This window comes from Pteropus medius, unplaced genomic scaffold (assembly GCF_902729225.1).
Source record: "Pteropus medius unplaced genomic scaffold, Ma_sr-lr_union100, whole genome shotgun sequence".
Lineage (NCBI taxonomy): Eukaryota > Metazoa > Chordata > Mammalia > Chiroptera > Pteropodidae > Pteropus > Pteropus medius.
In genome coordinates, this window is record NW_024340701.1 from 8,659,148 (window position 1) to 8,674,409 (window position 15,262).

The 15,262-nt window shown below is 52.3% G+C and overlaps 1 protein-coding gene across 1 annotated transcript; it reads left to right on the plus strand.

Annotated features, from left to right (window-relative positions):
• Window positions 1-4,750: 4,750 nt before the first annotated feature.
• BSND (barttin CLCNK type accessory subunit beta) lies at window positions 4,751-14,729 on the plus strand. Its single transcript, XM_039883202.1, has 4 exons — window positions 4,751-4,962; window positions 10,054-10,148; window positions 11,861-12,130; window positions 13,057-14,729. The coding sequence occupies exons 1-4, from the start codon at window positions 4,786-4,788 to the stop codon at window positions 13,466-13,468; spliced, it is 954 nt and encodes a 317-aa protein (XP_039739136.1). The 5' UTR covers window positions 4,751-4,785; the 3' UTR covers window positions 13,469-14,729.
• The last annotated feature ends 533 nt before the right edge of the window (window positions 14,730-15,262 follow it).

Here is a 15,262-nt window from a genome sequence, read left to right on the forward strand (position 1 = left end):
TGCAGGTGTGATTAGGAGGCACCATCTTTGCCTCCTAGGATCTGGAAGATGTAGAGGGTGGAGAGGGCTGGAAGACAGGAAAAATTTTTCTGCTTTTCTCTCTATATCAACTCATCTATGAAGGCCCCCAGGAGGGGCAGTGACTTGCTCAGGGTCACCAGTGACTTGGAGGCTGAGCCAGGGCCATGGAGCCAAGTCTCTTGTGAGGCAAGCCACCTAAACTTTCTGAGCCACAGTGGCCTCGCTGTGAACTGGGGACACGTGTCCACTGGTGGGGCACAGGGCGGAAGAACCACATGAGGCTGGGTCTGCCACTCTGGAGCCCTCAGTAGGCAATGGTTTGCTTCTTGGTCGCTTCCCCACTAGGCCCGGATATCCAGTTTCTTCATCTACCACTCAGAGCCCACATCTAGTGCCTGCCTCCAGGCCTGGGATGTCAGGGGCCCTCGGAGCTCGTGCCTCTCGCACACTTTTCCTGTGCCCTCCCAGGCTTCTGTTACCCTCTGGTTGGGCTGGTGACCCCACTTCCTGCAGCTCCCCATCTCAAATCAGTTGGAAATTTCCCAGCTGGAAATTCCCATACCACGCTCCCTCCCCACCCCAGCAACTAATCACTTCTAAAAATGATTCACTTCAGTCTTTGTCTCGCCAGGTTTCTGCTAGAGCCTGATGACTGCTTCTCACGTCCACCATCTCCTCTTCCTTCTTCCAAACTGATCTCAAAACCAGAGGATCGTTGTAAAATTAAAATCTGACGTGTGTCATTGTCCCCTGCAAAAGCCCTTTGGAGGAACCCGCTGGGCTTTGAGAGATGTCAGATACCTTAGCATAAGCCCGGGAGGTCGTCCCTGTGCTTCCTTCTCTGGCCTCCCTCTCCACTGTGACTAACACCCATCCCTCCATTCTCAAACGTGGATGGACAGTCTGTCTGGTTCTAGCCACGGTGAATTAAACGAAGTACCCACTGTGGAAATTTGAGTTCTCGTTGGGGGTGGGGGTGGGGACAGACAAAAGACAAGATTAATAAATAATGTATACAGTAGGATAGATGGTGATAAGTACTATGGAAAAAAGTAAATCTGGAAAGGAGGACTGGGAACAGTAATATCACATGAGGGAAGGCCTTGCCGTGAAGCTGACATTTGGACAAAGACTTGAAGGAGGTAAGGGAGGGAGCCATGCAGGTATCTGGAGGAAGAGCATTCCAGGCAGCTGGAGCAGCAGGTGCAAAGGTCCTGGGGTGCCTGTGCATGGAGCATGGAGCCAGGGCGGCTGGAATGCAGTGAGTGAGGGAAGATGTGGCAGAAGATGAGCTTGGAGGGGTGATGGGGTGGGCGGCATGAGCAAATTATCTAAAGTCTAGTAGGCCATTTTGAGGTCTTTGACTTTTACTCTAGTATGACAGAAAATCATTTCAGGGTTCTGAGCAAGAGTGACAAGGTCTGACCTGGCATTTGGGTTGGAAAGAGACTTCAGGGGGCAAGGGTAAAAGCAGAGAGAACTTGGGGGACAGAGATGATGGGGGCTCAGACCAGGCTGATGAGCAGTAGTGGGGCAGGGGGTGAGAAGTAGATTGGATTCTTATATCTTGGAGGTGGAGTCAACAAGATGCGAGTGTGAGAGAGGAGGTGAGGATGCTGGCCAGGATACCCAGGTGACGGCCTAGATAACACTGGAATGATGGAGATGACCTGGGAGCAGCTGGTCTGGGGAGGAAAGGGAGGAGTATGTAGTGTAGGGGTGCGTGAGTGCATAATATTTAGAGTTTTATTTCTAGCTATGAATGAGTCAGTGCTTACCTGCCCCTGTGCCTTTGCACATGCTGGTCTGAAGTGTTTTTACTGTCCTGACAGAACTCCAGCTGACTTCTCAAGGATCCCTTCTGTGAATATGTCCCTTCGATTCCTTCCCCCAGGTACCTGGAGTTCTCCCCACACCCAAGTCCATCTGTCTCTCTGCATTGTGCACATGCTGGACCTGAGGCATAGCTCAGAGCCTTTATCATATTTTGCCTCTGAAGGTAGGACCAAAGGCCATCACTCTTTGAAATTCTGTGTTTATCAGAGTGCCTTACACCTCAGAGTACACTGTACATAATAGGTGTTCAACAAGAGACTGGGGACCTGGTTTGAATCTTGGCTCTGCTATTTATAGGTTCTGTGACCTTGAGCTGCTCCCCTTGCCTTTATGAGCTTCAGTATCTGCATCTGTCAGATGGGTGTGTTTTTCAGGATCTTGTGAGGATCCTAAATTCTGTGGACAGGAAAAAACAAAACAAAACAAAAAAAAGTGGTTAGAGCGCCCTCTTCTGGAAGACGACAGACTCCTCAGCCACTCTCCCGCACTTTGTAGGGGAGGGAGGTAAAAGTCAGAGGCGGGTGAGAGGGGAACGGGAAAAACCGATAACCCAACACTTCCAACGCACTGTTCACATCTTTTCCCATTTATTCCTCACCACGGTCTGTGGAAGAGGTTAGATTAAACCCATTTTACTGATCACATACTTGTCCCAGAGCTGCTTATGCGTCACTCACATTTTAAATATTTTTAAGAGGAGAAAAACCAGAAAGGAGGCTGGGTCGTGGAGAGAAAAGAAAAGGTGGGGGGAAAGACGAGAGTGCTCGGGTGACTTGGATGGATCTCGGGAGGGGTTAAGGACCAGGTCCGTCTACACTGTGGCTGGAGCTGTGGGTGTCCCGGACCCTACTCAACCACCCACTCAGTTTGGGGAGATCTTGGCCAGTCCCTTCCACTCCCCGGGCTCAGTTTCCTCGCCTGTAAAATGGGCATGATAACCCCTCCCCTGTTCCCCTCTCTGGGCTGAGGGAAAGACAGCGGCTTGACCCAAAGGATGTGAAAGCGCCTTGTCGAGCACGTGCTGTGGCCGCCCCAAGGGGGCGCGAGAGGCTCCTGCTGGACAGCGACCATGAGATCCACTCCCACCGCCCACCAGGACCCCCGGACCAGCGAGGACAGGCTGAGGCTCCTCTGGGCCTGTTTCCTTTTCTGGGAGGGGCACTCATTGCTTCCCTTCTCTGAGCCTCTGCAAGATGATGATAATAGTGTTTCCATGGTGGGTCCCAGCCTACTGATAAGCCCAGATTACAAAGCATTTTTTCCTCCATCAGATCACTTACCTGCACAATACCTGAGAGGTGGCCCCGATTCCACCCTCAATCCTAGGTGACAAAACTCAAGCCCAGAGCAGAGCCACCAGCCTAATTTCACCTGGGGAGTCAGACCTGAACATGACCCAGTGACTCTCGGCACTTCTCCGACTCCTCAGCAACCTCCCGCTGGGAGGCTCTCCTGAACTCTGTGACAGGGCCCTCCTCTACAAACCGTAGGGTGTAGCCCAGCTAGATCTGAGGGCTGGTGAAGGAGAAACCGCTGCTTGAAAAGTGTGTGCGGACAGGAATAGCAGGCAGAGGGTGTGGTGTCCTGGAAGCACAGCTCTTGTTGGGAAGGAGGGAGAGACGGTGATAACACACAGGAAAATCCCCAGTCTAAGCCGGGAAGCCAGATGGAAGCCGTTACCCCACACCAGCAACACAATCCGGTGCAAACGACAAGTTAGCATTTTCTTTTAGAGACACGGTGGTCCTCACTTTTTTTCATAATCGTGTAAGGGAATCTGTTGTTTCCCATCAGCCTATCCCCAAAACTGGAATTCTACAATGTCATTCTTAGGATTAAATCATCTTCCTAGATTAGGAGGCAAGGAAATCGCTGTCAGTCATTCACATCCTACAGGAGCATTAAGACACCAGAGCTTTTCCAGGGGGCAGCTCATGAAGTATGAGAAGGGAACAGAGGAACCCAGGAAGGCCAGGCCTGCAGACAGCTCTGTCCTGGGAGATGCTATCGTTATTCCCATTTTACAGAAGAGGAAAACTGAGGCACAAGGAGGTAACATGATCAAGGCCACCCTGCCCCACGATACAGGAGCCAGAACTCAAGCCCAAGCAGTCTGCCTAGTCCCCAGAGCCCACGTTCTTAACCATCCTGCTATAGTTAGGGAGTATCACACGTTGGCTAGGGACATGACCTCTAGGTACAAATCCCATCTGCTGCACCATTTCTAGATGAGTGACCTTGGGCAAGTGACTTGTCTGTGCCTCAGTGTCCTCATTTATAAAGTGAGGCAGTAGTGCCTACCTCCCGGGGTTCCCCTTAAATGAATAATACCTGTAACATGTTTAGAACAGTACCATGCATGCAGCCACCATCCAGTGAATATGGGCTATTGTTCCTGAACCCCTTATGGACACATGACCTTGATGAGTCTAGAATGCTTCAGGATTTCAAAATGCCAGCCCATGGGAGCCTGGAATCCTCCAGTGGCATTCTGATGTGTTTTGGCTGCAACATTGTACCAGGCTTCCCATGGCTGGACGGTGTGGGTCTGCCTGTCCACCCAGCTCAGCCCCACACAGGCAAATGAGGTGATGTCAAAGGCTTGGCTGGGGCCCAGCCCCTGTAACCTCCCCCTCTCCTTCCTTTCTTCTCCCTCATTCAGAGTCACACACACACTCCAGCTGGGCCCAGTGGAAAGGTGAGAGGGAGAGAAGGTGGCTGGTGGGGGCAGAAGCCATCCAAGCGTGGCTCCTGCAGCCTGGTGAACCTGTGGGTCCAGGAGCTGCGGCTGGACCTGAGGGAGCCTTCTCTCCCTCTAACTTTAAGCTCAGATTTGCAGTGATCCCAGTGTGAGGTGTGTGAGTGCCCACGCGGGTGGCAGGTGCCCCTTCGCGGGCAGGGCACGGACCGAGGCCTGGCTGAGTCGCCATGACGGATGAGAAGACCTTCCGCATCGGCTTCATTGTGCTGGGGTTCTTCCTGCTGGCCCTTGGCACATTCCTCATGAGCCATGACCGACCCCAGATCTACGGCACCTTCTATGCCATGGGCAGCGTCATGGTGATCGGGGGCATCATCTGGAGCATGTGCCAATGCTACCCCAAGGTAGGCAGTGGGGTGAGGTGGCGGGTTGGCTTGGGGCCAAGGTCTGGGGACGAGGGACCACGAAGGCCAGTCTGTGCCTCTATTCTAGGCATACGCTGCGCCTGCCCCATCCTTCAATCTCTTTTCATTCTCCCGATTTTCACTCCTCTTATCTTCTCTCCACTTTCCTGATCATCCATCCATCCATCCATCCATCCACCTCTCTGTCCCTCCATCACTCCATCCATCCCTCTCTTCCTTATAAGGATTGATCAGAAGCCCCTGGTCTGGAGCCCTGAAATAGGCACAATGAGGGAGACAGAGTAAAACCCAACACATGATCTTTGTGTGCATAAACCAAAGTTAATGAGAGCTTGGCACCTGCCAGGCACTGCTGCATTCATGGTGCAGCTCAGTCCTCATCCAGAGTTTTTGGTACCTCTATAGTTCCATTTTATAGTGGAGAAGCTCAAGGCTAAGAAAGGTGAGGTCTCACAGCTCCTGAGTCAGAATTGGGATCAGAGCTCACATGTGTGTGACATAAGGCATAACTCTCCACCTCAGAGGGCTATCCCTGTGTCCCAGAGCTACTAAGAGTTCTGGGTGGGTCAGGTATAATCTGATGGCATGGGTTAGTCAGTGCTTGATCCTTCAGAGTTTCAATGTACTCCTAACCTTCTGAGTGACTTAGTGATGAGAAGAGCACTGATTTGGGAGGTCTGAGTTTTAGCTCCTGCTCTGTCCCAAACTCTGTGTGATCTTTGCCTCTCTGACTCTCAGTTTCTCACATCTGCAAACTAGGGCCCCAAGTACCTATTTCTCCCAGCTCACAGTTATTATGAACAGAGATGGGATGTAGGAATGTTTTATAAACCGTTGAGTATTATATTTAGGTGAAGGGCTGCCACCCTTACTGTTATTGGTCCTTCCGGCAGCCCTGTGGAATGGGTGTGTCAGGAGCTGTGAGCATTTAGTGCCCAGAGAGGTTGCCTGGCTTTTCTAAAGTCACACAGCTGATCAGACAGACCCAGGGAAACAGAAAGAGAAGCATGGATTTTAACCTGAGCTCTGCCTCTAACTTCTTGGGAGATTTAGGTCAAGCCCCTTCTCTCTCCGAGCCTCAGTTTCCTCATCTGTACGATGTAAGAGTCAGGAAAAGGGGTGGGAAAGGGGGTGCATCTGAGAATCTTCCTGATTGTGACATCCGCCCAGGCAGTCCCCACCACCTGCAACCCCTTCGTCACCTCCAGCCTGGGTGCTCTGCTGCGGGGGTGGTGCAGGGAGGGGGTCAGGAGAGAAGAGAGGAGGCTCCTGGGAACCTGGGCCCAGCTCTACCCAGCCCTGCCCCCTCCATGGGTCAACTTCGGGCTGTCAGAATGTGTGGTGCTAGGGCGGTCCTGGCTGGTTTGTAGTCATTTACCTAGCAGTTTACAGTCAACTCTCCTCTGTAAAATGCCCTGAGCAGAGGTCATAGAGAGAGGAGGGCCTTCAGGCGAGCCACTCACTTCATTATCCTCCTTTTCCCAGCGAAGGAGGCTGGACCATGGGGGAAGGCAAGGGAACAGTGGGGGGCACAGGGAGGGGTGTCTTTCTTGCTCTCTTTCTTACCAAGAGCTGGTTCTCGCGAGGTGGGCAGAGCGACTGGGTGGCAGTGGGGGATGAGGGAGAGAGAGGGGAAGAGGGAATATTGCTGTGTATTAATGAGTAACTGTTGATAGATTCACGTGCTCCTGTGCTCTGGAGGCAGTATGGCAGGGTGGAAGCACGTTTTGGTGTCCAACAAGCCCAGATTCAAATCCCTCCTTGCTCTTGCCCCGTTTCTGTGTCCTTGGCAGAGGGAGTCGTCCCACGTCCTGAGCCTTGCGGCCGAGTGAGAGGAACCAGTGGGGTCTTGTGTCGGGGAACCCGGCATCATGCCTGGCACAGAGGTGTTTTGAAGGCATTATTCTCAGGACTAGTGTTTGTGGCATTGGGCGGCTTCTCTGTGTGTGTGCATGCAGGTGTGGGCCCGTGTGGGTGTTACAGACAGCACACTAAGGGAGGGAGGGAAGTGCGTTCTAACCCAGGGAGGTGCGCTAGAAGGGGAGGACCCATCTCTCATACTGTTTCTTTGGTGTCCGGGCCATCCATGGGAGCCCTCAGCAAATGCTTTGCCCACCCCACTCCTCAGGATCCTCCCCTTCCTCTCAGTGCCTGGCAAATGGAAATTTCCTGGATTGAAAGAAATATAAATATAAGGGACTAGAATCAATTAATTAAGATATAGGGGGTAAAAGTTGGCCAACACCAACTGAATTAAACTATCCCCATCTTTGAGGGGCTGGAGATCTTGCAGGGAAGACAATTTTCCGCCTGATGAGGAGGGAGTAGACTTTACAGAGAAGATGGGCTGAGTTTTGTGGGCCAAATAGAAGTTTACCAGACAGAGAAGTTAAGAAAGACATTCCAGGCAGAAGGAACAGCATGATCAAAGACACGAAGTAAAAGAGCAAGGCAGCGGGGTCAGCATGGCTGCTAGGGGTCAGAGGTGGAGAAGGAAGGTCAGGGAGAAAGAGTTAAGGGCTCAGCATCTCTGGGCCTGAGATGCCATGCTAGGGAATTTGCATCTTATCCTTTAGTTGATGGGACAAGAGAGGGACCAGATCAGCTTTGCAGTTCAAAGAAGTTATCAGGCTGACATCTGGGGGTGTCGGAAAGGGAAGGTTCAGAGTCCACCAGACCTGTAGGGGAGGCTCTTCCTTTGGTCCAGGTGAGAGATGATGGTTTCCCAGACTAAGGCAGAATTTAAACCCAAGACTGTAGGAACTGAGAAGACATTTCCAGTTCGTCAAACATACAATACCCGTTTGTGGCTGGACGTGGCATTGCCACTTCCATCTACTTATCTCGCTGAAGATCTGAAGTAGACTTGGTCAGATCTGGTGGCCAGCTGGGCCTCAGGCTTGAGAGGGGAGGAGGAATTGGGGCAAGTCTAGTAGGTGGGGCAGTCAGGGCTGCTGCGCCCATTAGCTAAGATTGGGGTGGACGGCTGGGAGAAAGGGAAAGATTGGCAGGGAAAGCAGGGTCTCCCCCTGTTCAGCTTCTGCTTCGGCCCACAGATCCCCCATTCCCCACTCCTGCCTGCTCAGCTGGAGCCCAGGATCAGGCCCCTGATTGGCAGCTAATGGATTGTTCTCCCCATGGCCCTTTCTTGTTCCTTCTGCTCTTTCTCTTTGGAGGGATTTGTCTAAATGCAAATCTGCCTGTGCACTCTCATACTGGGAACTCCTTCAGGGCTCCTGCTGCTTCTAGATAAAAGCTGAACCCCTTGCTGCTGTTCTGGGATTTTCATGTTCTGATCTCCCCTCCCCAGCTTCGACTCTGCCTGTCTCACTCTCTGAAAAGGACTTGTATTCTAAGGTGCTTCTCTGTCTTTCCTTCTCCTCCAGGCTTTTCACAATAGCAATGATGATGATGAGGATGGTGGTGGTGATGGTGATGGTGATGATGTTGATGGAGGTGATGATGGTGGTGGCGATAGTGACAATGGTGATGATGGTGAGGAGGAGGATGGTGACCAGGCCATGAGGTGATGAGGCAGAGGAAGGAACAAATTCTAGGAAGTACAAAACCAGCTGGCAAATACAGAGCATCCTTAGTGGGTGTGGAAGATACCCAGGCCCCTGCCTTATGTCCGGACATTTGGGGGAAGCTTGCCCTCCTAGGGTTATTATTATTCCTTTCTCCCCAGCAGAACGAACCTTTTCTGGTGTAGACAAGTGTCTTTTACTTATCGCGTTCTCTGAAAAGGAGAAAAGGGACTGCTCTCTACGAACCTGGTATAATGTAGCAGGGTTTCATCAAATATTGATCAAACAAATTTTACTGGAAAAGACCATGACTCAGAGAAGGTAGCATCAAACTTCAGTAGCATCAAACTATAATTTACTGAGCAGCTACTATGTGTCAGGCACTGTGCTGGGGGATTCCTTAGATAGTATCTCATGGAATCCTCACAGCAACTCCAGGAGATAGGCGTCGCTAGCAGTAATTTTTTAACTTGTAAAATACGCACAACATAAATTTTACCATCTTAACCATTTTTGAGGGTGCAGTTCAATAGTGTTAATCACATTCACATTGTTGTGCAACAGATCTCCAGAACTCTTTTCATCATGAAAAATGAAACTCTGTACCCAGTAAACAATAACTCCTCATCCTGCTCCTTCCGGGATGTGGCAACCACCATTCTACTTTCCATCCCTACGAATTGGACTATTCTAGATGCCTCATACCAGTGGGATCATACAAGATTGGTCTTTTTGCGATTGGATTATTTCTTCACATTTTATCTGTGTATGGACATTTAGTTCCTTCCACCTCTTGTCTACTGTGAACGATGCTGCAAACATCTCTTTGAGGCAAACTCATTTTGCACAGGAGCGCGGAGAGGCTCTGGGAGGGGAGATGACCTGCCCGAGGAAGCTTTCTCTCCCAGTCTCCCAGACCGCAGAGGCGGGGCTCCTTCTGCCTCATCTCCCTGCTTTCTTCATGATCCCCCTCCCATCCCCTTCCTTTATGTGCCCACGCCATGCGGCTGCACTTGCAGAGACTTCTTGGCCCCTGAAAGTTCAGAGATAGGGACTCGTGGGCACAATCCTGGCTATACACTTCTTGGTCCCCACCACAGCCTCTGTGCCAAGAAATGCATGACAATGACCTGCTTTCCACTCATTCACCAGATGTGGATGAAGTGCTTACTCTGTGCCAGGCACATTCTGGGCACTGCCCGAGGACACAGGGAAATGACAAGATGTGAGTTCCTCCAGGGTAAGGGTGTTTGTCTCACTGCCTGCTGCCTTCTAGGGCCTAGAAGAGTGCTTGGAACACAGCAGGTGCTCGATAAACGTTTATCAGGTGAACGTAGAGCCAGGTGGGAGCAGGAGCCAGGAGATCCACGTACGTACTGGTGCTGGGCCCTGAGCAGGCCCCTCTCCTGTCAGAAGGGGAGGCTCTCTCTGATCGGTCTCTTTCGCAGAGGTCGTAGAGAGTTTAGGCCTGTGCTCTGGGGCAGCAGCAGCCAAGCCTGTGTGCAGGCAGCCACAGAAAAGCTGTTGCCCCTGTGCCCTGCAGATCACCTTCATCCCCGCTGACTCTGACTTCCAAGGCATCCTGTCCCCAAGGAAGTCGCTGGGCTTGCTGGAGAGTGGGCTGATCGCTGAGAAGAGGTAGGTGCCTGGCTCTCCTGGGCTGGGAGGGGCTGGAGGGGAGGGGCGGTGAGCCTCTCAGTGGGGCAGTGAGCCGGTCTTCCCTTACAGAGGAGAGAGAGGGAGTGCGCTGGGAGGGGTGGACTTGGCTTCCCCACTTACTGAGAACATACTATGAGGAATCATGGATTGTTCTGAACTCTCGATTCTGTGAGATAGGCATTATTATGCCCATTTTACAGATGAGGAAATTGAGACTCAGGGACTTCGTTCTGTCTTACCGTGAACTAATGGCAGACACGAAATCAAAAACAGGTTTGACCCTAAATCCCAAATGGCGATGGCCATGGCACAGACCTGGGGCTCTGCCACTTACCGGCTGTGTGACTTTGGGAAAGTGATGTACCTCTTTTTGTCCCCTCTGTAAAATGGGGATCTTAATGGTACCCTCCTCCTGGGGCTTCAGGGAGGGTTCAGTGAGATAATGTATGCCGAGCGCTAAGACCAGAACCTGGTGCTTAGTAGGCCCTCTGTAAGTGTTTGTCATCATTAGTAAGAAGAACTTCCTGTGTATCAGAGACCAAATTAGGCCTTTTGTACCCGTTGCCTCCTTCGGTCCTCATGGAAACCTTGTGAAGGAGTCGGGTATCCAGCCCTTTACACGGTCGTGGAAACTGAAGCTTAGGAAGTGCAGTCACGACCCCCAAATCTCACGGGGAGTCCATGACAGACCAGACCCAACCAGACCTGCCTTTGTCCCCGAAGGTGACAAGCCCTGGAGGCTTGCCAGGACATGGCAGAGAGCACTCCATCCCTGGAGAGGAGGTGAGACCAGCCGCACTCCTCCCTGCCCCCAGAGGCTGTGATTCCATGCTCAGAAGGCCAGGCCGCAGGTCCAGGGTCTGTGGCCAGGGCTCTGGAACTCTCTCTGCTTCGCTGGGGGAAGGAGGTGGTGATGGTATTTTCTGTTCTTGGCACGCAGAGTGACCAAATGTCCCAGGGGAATGAGGCGATAGAACGTGGGTGGGAGTGGGGGCCAGACTCAGGACTAGTCACATGGGGAGAGCTGCTGTGACAGAGCCTGAGTCTGGGCTCTTCCTGGTTAGTCCCCAGCCCTGGGCAAGGGAACCTCACTTTCCAGAGGGACCACAGAGAGCAGTAGAAAATGTGATGTCTGGAGTCTCGTTTCTGCCACCTTGTGTCAGAGTTACCTGGGCAAGTCAGCTAAAGCCTCTGTGCCTCAGTTTCCCCCAGTATTTCTCAGAGTTACGGTGAGGATTAGATGAGCTACCCGACGGAACCTGGTAGCACTCAGTAGCTACATGATTACCGCTGATATTTCTTCATCTGAAAAAAGGGAATGATCATTCTGCTCAAGGCGTTCAGAATAAATGGGACGATAAGCACAAAGCCTTTAGGCCTCCGTCTGGAACCCAGCAAACTCTTAGTCAATGTGACTGTTCTTCGTTTTGCAGTCAAGTTTTTGGAGTTAACTTTGGACACCCAGGGTGAAAGGAACACTGGGCTCAGCTCTGCCACTTACCTTACCTTGCTGGGCCTCAGACTCCTCATCTGTGAATTAGGTACAGTAATGACCCCCAAAGGCCTCTTTGAGATCAGGGGAGACCAAGTGGCTAGAGCAGGTGGACCAGGGAACAACACTGATGTCTGTTGAATGATTCTTTGCCCACCTGCTCATTCTCTCCTTTGCTGTCTGCCGTGCCTCCACCTAGCCCCCAGCCCCCCTATATCAGGCTGCGGGAGGAAGCCGCCTATGACCAGAGCCTGCCCGACTTTGGCCACATCCAGATGAAGGTCATGGGCTACGGTGAGGACCCCCACCCCCTGCTGGCCCCTGAGCTGGGACGGCAGCAGCCGGAAGCCAGTGATAGAAGAGAAAGTGGCCCTCATGTCGCTCAGGCCTGGATGGAGGCTGCCGTGGTTGTCCACAGGGGCTCGGATGAGGATGAGGGAGAAAGAATCCCACCTCAGAGCAGGCCTGGGTGAGTGCGCAGAGCGCAGAAGTGGGGATGCTGCCCACTTCTGGGGTGAAGGAGGAGGGAGGCCACTGAGGGGTAGTTTGGTTCATTTGGGAGTAGAGAGGGCAGTAGGGGTGCGGACACCCTGAGAGGGAGCAGGCGTAGCAGACACATGAGTCTGGTCTTAGTCAGATGGGCCTGAGTTCAAATCCCAGCAGATCTGGCAAGTTTCTCACCCCCCTGAGCCTCAGTTTCCCCACAATCCTCCGAGGATTGCTGTGAAGACTGCGACAGTGCATGAAATGTCAGGCATATATCATAGGCCTCTGTGCTGTCTGAATGCTTGTCATGAGTAGCCAGGGGCAGAGAGCCAAAGGACCTGAGTTCAAATCCATCCGGACTGCCACAGATACGCTCTATGACTTTAAGCAGGTCACTCACCACCCCACCCCACTCCATCCCGGTTGTTTATGGACTGGGTTCCTCATTCATCTATTTACTCAGTCATCCTACCACCATTACTGGGCACCTACTCCCTGCCAGGCCTTAAGGACTCACACCTTGCAAGAACTCCCAATCCAACGGGGAGGCAGATGAAGGAACAGAAAGTGACACCCAGTGTGATGGGGGCTGATGGCCGAGAGGAGACCCCTGAGTGATTGAAGAAGCAGAGGAGTGACCTGGTTTGGATAATGACATGATAATAGCCCATTTCTTGAGCTGCTACTATGTGCCAGGCATTGTGCAAAGTGCTTTGCACACATGATCTGCCGTAAACCTCAGAGACACCAGAGGAGTGAATACTGTTATTTCCCCTACCTTACAGGGGAGGAAACCGAGGCCTAGACAGGTGAATTCACCTCCCCTGGCTTTGCAGCTAGAGGCTGAGGTTTGGACTCAGCCAGTCTGACTCAGAGTTACCCTTGCCCTCTCTGGCTTTGCCCCTACAGACCCCCAGCCTGTCCCCAGGGTCCTGCGCCCTTGGCTTCCTTCCAAGATGACCTGGACGTGGATTCCAGTGAGGGCGACAGCCCCAACCCGTCTCCATGTGAGGCGGAAGAGCCTGGTCCTCAGCCACGGGAGCCCTGGGCCGGCAGGTGCTGGCTGGACCGCTTCCACGACTTTGCTCTGATAGATGACCCCACATTGGAGGACATGCCTCCAGAGGGGCAGTTGCGAGACACAGCCCTGCCCGGCTATTGGCAGCCGTCCCCGAGGACAAAAGAGGAGGAGGCAGCTTCGGACACAGGCGCCAAGGGGCCAGAGCAGGAGGAGGAAGATTTTTACTATGGGCTGCCGGACAGCCCTGGGGACCCTCTTCCAGACAAGGAACTGGGCTTTGAGCCCGACACCCAGGGCTGATGTGAAACTTTCCCGGGCACTAACCTGGCATGGCTAGCCCTGTGTGACCTCACCAGGCCTCAATCTCCCTATCTGCAAAACGGGATTGCATGGTGGTTCAAAGAAACAGTGTATCCTGGAGCACTTGGAGAACTGTAAAGAAACACACAGGGAGGGCATGATTACTTTCGAAGGACCATCACTTATCCCAATTGTTATTTTTTGGGGGATAAAGTTTTGAAGGTGAAATGTGATTTGTGGAGAAGATTTGCAGCAGCTGGGTCTCTCAAAGGCCTTTTTTTCCTCCCCTCAAAGTTGGCCTCTGAACAGGAGCGCTCCTTGGTGCTATGCCTGGGTCCCTGATCCTCTGTGGAGGCCTCTCAGGGTTCCTGTTCCTGTCGAGTCTTGTAGTCCACCTGGTAGCTGGCGTGATCCGTCTTCACCCAGAGCTAACACATTCTCCTGCTCACATCCCTCCTGTGGCTCCCATCACTCCAGGACCCAGAGCCTTCCATGACTGACCTCTGCTGATCTCCTTTCACCCTGGTTAGCCCCTCTGCTCCTCGGTCCCCAGGCCATGCCCCACCACGCACACTCATCCTGCTGCCCCGTGCCCTTCCCACAGTCTCCTCTGCCAGGAAGCTCCCTTGTCTGCCTGGCAAACATATGCTCACCCTTCAAACTCTTAAACAGATAGCCCTTCTCTAAAAGCCTTTCCTGATACTGCCTCCTGGAATAAGTTGGTCCTGGCTCCTCGGTGCCATCTGTAGGTTTGTACACTTAACACTGGGGCGTAACTGTCTGCTCAAGGCTGGAACTCTTGCTTTACTCACCTTGGTATCTCTTGTTGCCAGAATCAGAGGTTATTGAAGGTGTGTGGACTGACCAGAACCCAGGAAATTTTTGCAGATAACGTTCCCCTCTCCCATTTCCCTAAACCTTAGACTCCTAGTCGCTTTGCTCTCTGGCATTCAAAACTCTAAATGGCCTGCATAGGAGCCACAAAGCCAAGAGAAGAGCCCTCAGAGTAACTCCCATTTCTGCAGCATACATCTGCATTGGGTTAAGATTGTGGGTGAAATGAAGCTTCCTGGCTTAATGCAATTTGATTGAAGTGGCATTTACTGAGCATCTACTGTGTGCCAGACACGAAGCCAGGATCTTTAGGGGGAAAGAGACATAAACTGATAACAACTCTTGCCTTCAAAGGGCTCACAGTTTAGTGAGCTTGTTTTTTTTTAAGTTAGGGACAGAGCGAAGAGCAGGAGCTGAGGTGGGAGCAGAGAAGTAAAAAATTGGCACACCAGAGGCAGCAGAGTGACAACCACTCAATCATCTGGGGCCAGCAAGTGCAGGGGCAAATAGCTTGGCCTTTTTCAGCAGGCCCCGAAGATACCACTGTATTGTAGCATCACAGAATAATGCTTGTAGTATGCCGATCTCTGCCAAGTCCCTCTGTGTCCCAGCACAGGCCCGGTGGCAGTTTCAGAGGAAGGGGCAGTGGCACTACCTCAGTTAGGTCCACACACTCAGAAGTTGCACTCTGGGCCATCTGGGAAGGCGGGGGCCGTCACCTAGGCTGGGCTTCTGGGTCAAGGCTAGGGGACTCGGAAGTGGGAAAGGGATGTCCCCTATGCTGGATCAGAGGGTACACCCCCAGAACACATTCCACTTCCAGTGTGAAAGCCTCAGTAGTGAAAGGCATCATTGGGCGCGTCCCCTGCGCCATAACATGTCCACTCATAGCCCCGAGTTATTAGACCGGGTGAAGTGTAGTATGTCTCTGCATTCTGTTTACAAAGGCAGGGGAGAAGG